Source organism: Mercenaria mercenaria, chromosome 13, assembly GCF_021730395.1.
Source record: "Mercenaria mercenaria strain notata chromosome 13, MADL_Memer_1, whole genome shotgun sequence".
NCBI lineage: Eukaryota > Metazoa > Mollusca > Bivalvia > Venerida > Veneridae > Mercenaria > Mercenaria mercenaria.
In genome coordinates this window covers 73,220,492-73,230,817 of record NC_069373.1, presented here as the reverse complement: position 1 = coordinate 73,230,817, position 10,326 = coordinate 73,220,492, and the positions used below count along the sequence as shown (strand labels likewise).

The 10,326-nt window shown below is 33.2% G+C and overlaps 1 protein-coding gene across 1 annotated transcript in view; it reads right to left on the bottom strand.

Moving 5' to 3' along the window:
• Positions 1-523: 523 nt before the first annotated feature.
• LOC123528975 (myoblast growth factor receptor egl-15-like) overlaps positions 524-10,326 on the bottom strand; it is a 142,847-nt gene continuing 133,044 nt past the window's right edge. The window contains exons 14-21 of the mRNA XM_045309097.2: positions 7,172-7,288; positions 6,395-6,551; positions 5,635-5,745; positions 4,943-5,142; positions 4,255-4,377; positions 3,878-4,087; positions 2,877-2,982; positions 524-2,510 (exon numbers count right to left, since the gene is read on the bottom strand). Of these exons, the coding sequence (XP_045165032.2) occupies positions 3,932-4,087; positions 4,255-4,377; positions 4,943-5,142; positions 5,635-5,745; positions 6,395-6,551; positions 7,172-7,288 (864 nt within the window). The 3' untranslated portion in view covers positions 524-2,510; positions 2,877-2,982; positions 3,878-3,931. The remainder of the gene's footprint in view (positions 2,511-2,876; positions 2,983-3,877; positions 4,088-4,254; positions 4,378-4,942; positions 5,143-5,634; positions 5,746-6,394; positions 6,552-7,171; positions 7,289-10,326) is intronic.

The following is a 10,326-nucleotide window of genomic DNA, read 5'->3' as shown; positions in this document are numbered from 1 at the left end:
ACGGCTTCATATTTGGCTGCATGGCATCAAATTTTGATACGCCGCTCCAAATCACACAACACGGTTTCAGTATGCATTAGACGGCACCAAGCTTTAATGAATCGTTTCATTTTACACTGCACGAACTCATGTTGCATTAAACGTCTTCACATTGGATTGCATGGCATCAAGTTATTACACACCGCTCTTAATTACACAAAGCGGTTTCAATATGACGGCGTCAAGTTGTAATAAATCATTTCATTTTACACTGCACGTACTCATATTGTGTTAAACGGCTTCACATTGAGCTGGATGGTATCATGTTTTGTTGGATGATTTCATAGTACGGTGCATCGCAACAAGTTTTTCAATGCATCGTTCCATGTTTAGATGGATGGAATGAAGTTTTTTGTGTTACATGGTTTCAAAATACAATGCGTTGAATGCAAATTTATTCGACGGAACTGAGTTTTAGACTAGATGGCGTTGAAATGCACTGCACTGACTGACTTGTTTATGAATGGATTGTATATTTACTAATTTTGGCGGTAACCGCCGCCCATACTTAATACTAATAATTCTGGAATACAATTGATATAGAGGTGTGCTTAATAAATATGCAGACTAGTTTTACAGCCTTGGTCCCATTATGTGCAATTTAGTATCTGCAATATAAATTACATAAACACCGTGGATGTACTTTATAACATTCTACTGACGTGTCCTAAAAAAATAAGATCAATGATCATTCGAGTCTGAGACGAACAAAGTGGCATGTGTCGGCTGACATAAAATGACATCACAAGAACTGAAAATCTCAACATAACTTTGAATAATATAAAAACTCCGACAGAAACTTCTAATAAGATTTTAGGTAGCATATCTTAAAAGATATCTCAGTAATCAATTAGCAATAATTTTATAATTAGATAAGGCATATTGCTCATAGAAGAAAGACAAAATCTTAAAAATCTACATGCTTTTTGTTAAAACATTTTACATTAATAGAGATTGATGTGTTATTTAAAAAGGAAAAATCTTTTTATTCAAAATATATACAGCTTTTGAATAGGAAAAGTTGTTGAGCACATTTTATAAATAAGAAAAATAATGAAAGTTATTACGAAAAAATATCGTAACTAGAGTTAGTATGAAGACGTCGTTTACGTGGACCGGAATGCATAGCCCTTTCCTAAAGTGCAGAGTAACAAATTCAGATTTGGTGCACTTATAGCAGATACATTTTTGAATATCTATATATTTATGACGTCTTTTGGCTAGTTTTCAAGTTTAGCCATTGTAAACGAAACTCGTATTAAACAAGAATGTCATGATGACCCTAGATCGCTCACTTGAAATTCCCAGCTGGATTGGAAAAGTTTGGAATGAGGAAATATGCTTTGAAAATATTTTGAAATCGGACAAACGGTTTCAAAAGAGAATATTTTCAAAGTTTACCAAATACCCATGAGGGAAAAACTTATCTCACCCCCTTTGCGCCCAAGGAACATTATTGTGAAATTATTTTCAAGTTGAGCAGGCAGTTTCCGAAGTGAAGGTTTTCAAAATTTTCCATACAGACATATAAAGAAAAGTTAACTATCCCTGTCACAAGGCAGGCCTGGTTTTAATAAATTGTCTTGAAAGAATATGGTATCACACAAGGAACATTGCTGTGAAACATTTTTGAAACCGTGCCAGCAATTTTAGAGGAGAAGGTTTTTAAAGTTATTCATATAACCATATAAGGAAATCTAGTCTCGCTACTTGGTGGCAATGTTTTTAAATTATACAGAAACATTTGAAGAAATTTGGTAAAAAGTCATCAAAGGAACATTGCTATATACTTATTCTATTACGAGCCGAGCTCAGTTAAAAGAAACAGAATTTCAAATTTTACATATAGTCATACAGGGGAAACTAGCCTCGCCCACCAAAGACCATATTTTTAACGAAATAGAATTATTTAAACGACGTAGGACGAAAGGACGACGAATATCGAGCGATCCTTACAGCTCACAATGAGCACTTCGTGCTCAGGTGAATTAATAAGATATGTTTTAGTTTAGTCTATATTACACATAAGCATGATACAACTTCGTTGAAAGACGGGCAAAGATTTTAGCAAAGATTCTATTATATACAAAATTATTACAATACCAATGTGAAGGCACGATGTTGTTTAAATGTAAGAGAATACAACAATATTAATAAGACGGTATTATTTTAAAATAAAAACTTTAAGTAATTGTCTTAACAATGCATTCTTGAATTAACAAAGTTATTTCACAGCATCTCAATGTGCCCTGCACAGCTCTTGCCCTATTACTACGAGAACACCAAATACAAAGACATCATCAATCAAAATACAGATATAGGTAGTGCTCTTTTCCAGTGTTAACACATGTTTCATATCTGATATTTTTCCAACACTAACTTCATTCTATATTCATCGTGTTGGTGGCACACTCTCCATTTAGTAGTGACACTTGGTCATCTCCTTGTCCAAAAGACATATCCATATATTGCTGAAAATAAGAAGAAAATGTACACATCTTATATATCAAAATACTGTTGTAAGAATAAATAAAAACGATTGACAAATAAAAAAAATACTAGAATGCTCAAGCAGACTATTGTATGCACATTATAAATGGTTTGCCGGCCAATAGTCAAAACTGCCCGATATCCGAAGAAGAACCAATGACAATACGTGTTTACTGCAAAACTTAAGAAGTTAAATTAATTTTCACGGTTTCATTTTTCAATCTTTTACTTACAAACACAATAAACATGTGTTGAAAACCGTTGTAGACCGGATATATCGCACAAACCGGCAATTTGTATAAGAGGTCTTGTAATAGTTCTAAATTTTTCTCAAAAATGTATTATACCTTTTTAGAAAATGTTTGAACAAGTTTGTCTAATTTGTCAACTAATGACGCAAATTCCGTTCTTTCTTCGGGAATGTGTTTCCAGCAATCTTTCATTACAGCATAACTGTAAAATACAGGTTACATCGCTGCAGCATGACTACTGAATACATATTATTACAACACAACTCAAATACATGTACTATCATTGCAGCAAAAAACTATATAAAACATGTTATGTCATTGCAGCATAATATCACATTACAGCACAACTATAAAATACATGAAATATCATTGCGACAAACATAGTATTACAGAATGTGTTATATCAATGCAATTTATGCTTATCGTTAATATACAGTATAGTAACGAGATTTGTATGCCAACAGTAGCATTATAAGTATGTATAATGAGCCGCCTCCGTGGCCGAATGTTTAAGGTCTCTTACTTCGAATCACTTGTCTCTAATCGATGTGGGTTCGAACCAATGCTGAGGTTGTAGAATTCTTTGTTTGAGAATGCTACCAAGCTGGCTTACAGAAAGTCGATGATTGTACTAAGGTGCCCGCCGAAGCCTTAAACAATGACTGGAGTGGCATCTGAGGTCTAAAGTTTAAAGGTCTGGAAAATTCGCTATATGACCCATTTACGGCCTAGTTCTTTAGTATGCCTTGAGTAGAGCACCGATAAACACAAAACTTTACCAGCTCTAGGAACTAAGACACTCAAAAGCATCATAGAAATGTCAAGTTCCTGTACCGGGATCCGAACCCACGATCTCTGGACTGATAATCAAGCGTGTTACCACTACACCACCGTACTGCGATAAATGGTGATGCACCCGTATTATTTTCTTAGTTCTAAAGAGAAATCATGGTTAACCCATGTTATAAAAAAGGTGGATGAGATAAGTAGACTCAAAGCTGTTAAGAATCATAAAAGTCGTGTATCACTTTGAACAAACGTATACTTAGTGTTAACAAATTAATAAGATATATACGGATATACACCAAAATACTCACACGCTATCTGGACATAAAGGTGGTTGAGGCATTATGTATTTTGATTTGTACATGTTAATCAGCATGTCGGGTGGAATACCAGGATAAGGGCTGCTCCCTAATGTAACCATTTCCCACAGCAAGACACCATATGACCAAACGTCGCTCTTTGATTGTAAATTTCCCATCAGATAATGTCTCAGGACTCATCCATTTGAAAGGCAATCGTCCCTGTTAAGAAATAGTTTGCATTATGTACTTACATTTTTTGTTACTATAGTTTACAATTCTACTTCAGATTCTAATACGAAATTTTCAAAAGATATTTTCACAAACAGGTAAGTTGTGCAGATACGAAATCTTTATTCTCATGAAAAAATAGACCAGCTGAAGTTTACCTTTGAGCTTTGATAGTAGTAGCCATTTTCATAGACATCACGTGACAGACCAAAGTCGGACAATTTAGCAATGTTTCCTGCTGCCAGCAGTATATTTCTCGCCGCTAGGTCTCTGTGAACCACCTGAAATGAATACGTGATATTTGAATTACAAAATCATTACACAGATAATAACAAAATAGTATGAGCAAACAACACTTATATAAATAACCTTGAAACAACATAAAGTAAATTCATTTAGAAAAACAATGGAAATAGGTAGTGTTAGGGGCGTAACGGGTGTTGTACATTTCATTACCTTTTAGCAAATACAGTCAAACCGTGTCTGCTATTAGTCTACCTGGTTGCGTTCTGTGCTCCATAAGGGTCGTTTTTTATAGACTTTATTGCAAAAAGAAATACCATTTTGCAAAACGAATAGTCACTTACTATGCACAACAGAAATATATTTTACAAATTGAAATACTAAATAAGTAGCTAGAGAAAAAAAAACGAAGAAGACATTTAAACTAAGTGCGTATAATTGTGCCGATATGATACTCAAGTCAGGCAGCTGTTATACACTGGCCTTAAATGAATATGACGATTTTTTTACAATACTGTTAAAAATGCATATAAATGTATCGGAAAATATGTAACATTATACGACTGAATTTATCAGGAACATCCCTTACAAAACTATTTGTACCTTTATGTCTGAAAGATAAGCCATTCCTTTTGCCACATGCCACATATACAAAAATAGTATTGGATGCTTGTTTTCTAAAAAAAATTTCTCTTCGGATGAGTCCAAATTTCGGATAGTTCGGTGGCTAGATCTTTCTATGTCCTTTAGATGCGCCAACATATCGCCGTTTTCAGCAAGTTCCATGACCATGATTAGAGAACCTACAATTTAATCTGTTGCTCAAGTACGTGTTGAAGGAGAGTCGTGGTCTAGCAGTTAAGGGCCGGCCGCTCAACCCGGGTACCTATGATTCATTCGAGACCTACTGTGGTCACCACAACACCTACTTATATAACACCAGTACAGATTTTATCCAAAAATGGACCCAAAAATGGTTCATTAAACTTGAAGATTTCATAAAAATCAAGCTAAAATGAACCAGAATGAACAGAAGTAAGTGTGTCGCTACTTAGAACTTGAATCAAGTTTTCGGCTATATTCGTACCCATTTTACATAAACAGTTGATATAAAGAGACAAAATATGAGACGACAGACTGTTAATTTGTGCTATTGTAATTTGGATATATTTGCTGTGTAATTGTAATTTGATTATTTTATTTGTAACTTTAAATTTGTGACGTACACAGCAGGTCGCTATAATCCTTATTATAAACGATAATTACTAGATGTATAACAAGATTGATACAGTTACCATCAAGCTTTCCTATTCCGAAAACTTGTATAATGTTCGGATGTTTTCCAATATCGGTCAGCTGTTGATACTCTTTAATCAAATTATCGGAGTCGTACGAAGCAGCGTTGTCTAAAATATAATATATGACACTTTAGTTAAAGCTAATATATATAACAGGCTAAACTGCTAAGGTACTGTCTTGCGACATCCTTCTTGTTTTTTACCATTTCTTCCGGAACAGTTGACTGTAAATAATGTTTAGGTAAAAGTATTAAAATTTCGTTTCATTTTTTATGACCCTTCAAGACATGTTTAGCCTCTACTTTCCATTGAGCAATAACAATTAATGAATTTGATTCACAGAACTAATCATTCGTTACAAAGGTGTCCTAAAATGTTTGTTCTGTAAGTATTTAACTAGAATCCTTGAAAGGACATTTCCAATACACTTCACTTTTAAGAATGTTTGCTTTCTAATTTCTATAAAAAGAAGGTAGTCAAATATACAGCTTTTTATCACTGATCGGGAATTAAATAAATACATTGAATTAGAGAGTGGAAAATCATAAATAGAAATAACAGTCATTAATTTATTACCACATTTTTAATCAAGATTTTAACTGTTTCCCCGTTAAGATTTTTAACAGTTTCCCCATTTTGTTGGAACAAATAATAACGAATCAAAGAAGCGGCCTAAATAAATAATAAATTATGAAAATATATTCTAACGACTTTTATATCTAAACGTAACTGCTCGCCCAAAGATGTTATATATTACCTCGAATTCTTTTTATTGCAACTTTCTTCCAAAGTCCATTATTTGACTCTGCAGCAAGCCCCTCAAAAACGTCCCCAAATGCACCTCGACCTAATCGTTTTCCCAGGCGCAGTAGCCCATTGACCTTCTTCTCGCCAAAATGTATCTTGTCAATACTCTGTAAATGTTTAAACAATGAGAGGTCGTCTTTGTAATTGTGATAATTACTGGTTAAGTTGTACAGATGACTTTTAAAATGTCTTCTTTATGACATTTCTTAAAATTTTCCTATAAACATAGATTTAGGTTTCATTTACAACATCGCTTTTAAATGACAAGACAACATAGAAGGTTCTATCAGGTTACTTACTATGAAATTGATCTCAAATCATTCGACAATAAATAGGTTCATATGATAAGAGTAATCTTGAGTTACAGTCGGTTCAAAAGCACCTGGAGTGTTTATGTTGTATTGTTACTTATCTTGCCCACTCAAAATAAAATTTATCTTATTTTATCTTAGGTTACAAATGCAGATAGTGCACTGTAACTTTGAACCAATGTTACATTTCGTCGACTCGGTGCAAATAGTAGATAAATACATTGACATAATGAAACGCTGAGGTGAAGATTTATGTATTGGTGGATCGCAGAAAGACACATGTGAGCAAGGTGAAATTTTCACCTTTAGTATGATGTCTTAACTTCATTTGAGATTCGAGGATGACGGAAATAATCATCATTTCATCACTTTATAACACTGATGTTTTCCGGATGTTTTCCACTGATCTAAAATACCTGTTTTTGTTGAGTATCACTATCTGTTGATCCATTCTGTTCGGAGTTCACTGTTGCAGTCACTTCATTACTGTCCTCGTCTGACTGAGGTATATAATAGTGACTGTTTACAATCATCTGAAATAACAAATTGAATAAGAGTGTTGATATCAAATAGGATAGACAAACCTTAATTATAATGTATAAAAGCGTCATTCATTTCGTATAGAAACCACCCTTGGAAAAGTTATCATATGACAATCTACATGATCGTTTTCATTGTGACAATTTATAACAGATACTAAACATGGCGACTTTCTCAGTTTCTGAAAATGCGTGATTCGTTATTTAAAAGGCCGCTGTTTTGATTTCAGAGAAATCATCAAATGATACTTAATGAGATCAACCTTTTGGTTTCTGACAAGTTATTATATGATATATTACGACACAACTCTCTTGGTTTCTGTCATGTTTTCATAATTATGATACCTGAACATATTTTTTCCAATGCGTAATCAGACGATACTTTATTTTGTTTCCGACTGGATATTATACTGGAAAGTTATCAAATGATACGTTATAAGCCCATGCTCTTGGTTTCTGAAGTTATAAAATGGTTTAACCCTAGGAATCTTTACTCTCTCTAAGTCAGATGGAAGCAACTCACCGGGCTTCCGATTGGATGAATCCGCGGTGTACATTTACCATGGAAAGTGGTGTTCGACATGTATCTTAATTGTTTTTTTTTATATATTTTCAATTCTCGTCCATGTTATAACTTTTTTGAAATGATGCATTTGGGTGAGAAAAATGCATGTTCTATGAATATAATATTTACATGAAAAATAAAATACAAATGTAAATCACTACTAGTCTACGGGTAACCAAGTTCAAAGAAAAAAAGTGTCAAAAGTTATGGTCAATAGATGCATTTCTTGCAGTCTTTTGATAGGTCTTGGATAGTTCCATCTTCCTGAGCTGGTGACATCAAAAGTTAAGATCCATAACCGAGGATATAGCAATATAAACCTATTCAGCTATTTCATTCTTCATTTTTTTTCGGCAAATTGACAATGGTATCCCTATCAAACGTTTGTATATGGTGTTTTTTTTTTTTTTGCGTAGAATGTTTTCTGTGGAGAAACATACATTATCGGAAGACTAACTTAGACTTGTTTCTTTGTTTTTGACTGCCAATCAAATGATACCTAACAGCCTGCTCCAATGCTTTCAAGGTTTTTTTTAATGATGCTTTACAAGATTGATGTTCACAGAAGCAATATCTTCTGTTCTAGCAATATATCAAATGATACTTTACAAGAACGTTTTCCTTGTTTCTGACAGGTTATCATTTGAACATGTTCAAGAATGACTTTTTGCTTCTGACGGTTATCATATGATGGTTAACAAAAGTTTGTCTCTGTTTCTGACAAGTTATTATATGATATTTGTCAGGAGTGCTGTATTTGTGTCTAACAAGTTATAAATTTCAAGAGTGCTGTATTTGTGTCTAACAAGTTATAAATTTCAAGAGTTCTGTATTTGTGTCTAACAAGTTATAATTTCAAGAGTTCTGTATTTGTGTCTAACAAGTTATAAATTTCAAGAGTTCTGTATTTGTGTCTAACAAGTTATAAATTTCAAGAGTTCTATATTTGTGTCTAACAAGTTATAAATTTCAAGAGTTCTGTATTTGTGTCTAATAAGTTATTAAAGCAGACCTTACAAATGTGCAGTCTTTGCTTCTGACAGGTTATTACATAAGCCATAGAATATATTATATATCTGACAACAGCACTTTGGTGCTGTGTGTTAACTCCTCTTGAACAATACTTTATTTGTTCGATCTTAGACAGCCAGTCACAAGCCGGAGCAATATTATGCAAACACTGCTTAACAAAAATTAAAAATAACAAAAATTCTTATCACTTAGGAAAATAAAATAAAAAAAATCTCTACTTTTGTTAATCTGTTTTTAAAACAGGAAAGCTCATAGACAATATTGAAATATTTTCAACATGTGGCGTTTGTGCGCAAGACGTTACGATGTACATTTTATACATTTGAAGCTTAAACGAAGTTCAGTGATCAAGTTGTATTTATTTAAAATAACATTGAAATACATGATATGAAGATAAGACGTTCCTTTACAGACACACTCCTTTATTTCCTAAGTCTCAAAATATCTGTTAGTTTCTTGTCTTGGCACGCCAGCTTGCGTTTCTATGTGATATGAAAGGTAATAGTCTAGTTTCCGCGTTTTATATTACACTTTAATAACTGTCCTTATAGCCAAAAATGATAATTTTGTACTGTACAAAGTAATATATTTACCTAAAATAACCTGATTAATTATAACTCAAGTAACCATTCTGGGTCACGCTTATCAAAAAGTCCAGCAAGAACAGATTACAGTTTCGTCTTTATTGCTTATCGGTACAAATGATTGTGACCGACTTGCTGCAATATCATATAAAATGACAGCAATAACATTGTAAACTTGAGTATTGTCTAGAAGACACATCTTGCTTAAGATGAAACTAAAACGAAATTAAATAGTGAATAAGCAAATACATCCCACTTCTACAAGACTTAAAATAACAATCTTCTTATAGATCATGAAAACAAATATTTTGTGATAAAGAAAGAATAGCAAGAAAAGCATTGTCACCGTAAAGTGAAAATCAGCAAAAGAATATAAAGACTGGAAAAACACATTTGGGGATTAGCTGTCATTCAAGTGATATCGCAATACGTAGGTTACAGTGTCTCTTATTGAACCCCGCAATTACAGGAGACACACACAACAAATTTACTGCTTTTTCCGGGCAAAAAATAAAATAAAAATAGTAACTGTATTATTAAATCCTCGCGTGCGTCTGTGTTGCAAAACACAAAATTGATCACTTAAAAGCTTCCACGAGCAGTACTCTTAAAGAACTGAAATTGAAGCTGACAACTATAAGTGAGCGTTAACCTTATCACTTCGTACAAGGTATGATGCGACTTAACTGGCAATGAATTCAAAGTACAACAGTGTAACACACACTCTTTTTTAAGTAACTGAAATGTTACTCACATGAAAAGAAATTTATTTTTTCATTATTTGCAGTCAGCTTGTGTGATTTACTGATGAAGTATGAATTCCTTGTCAATGTAATATGAATGAACATATA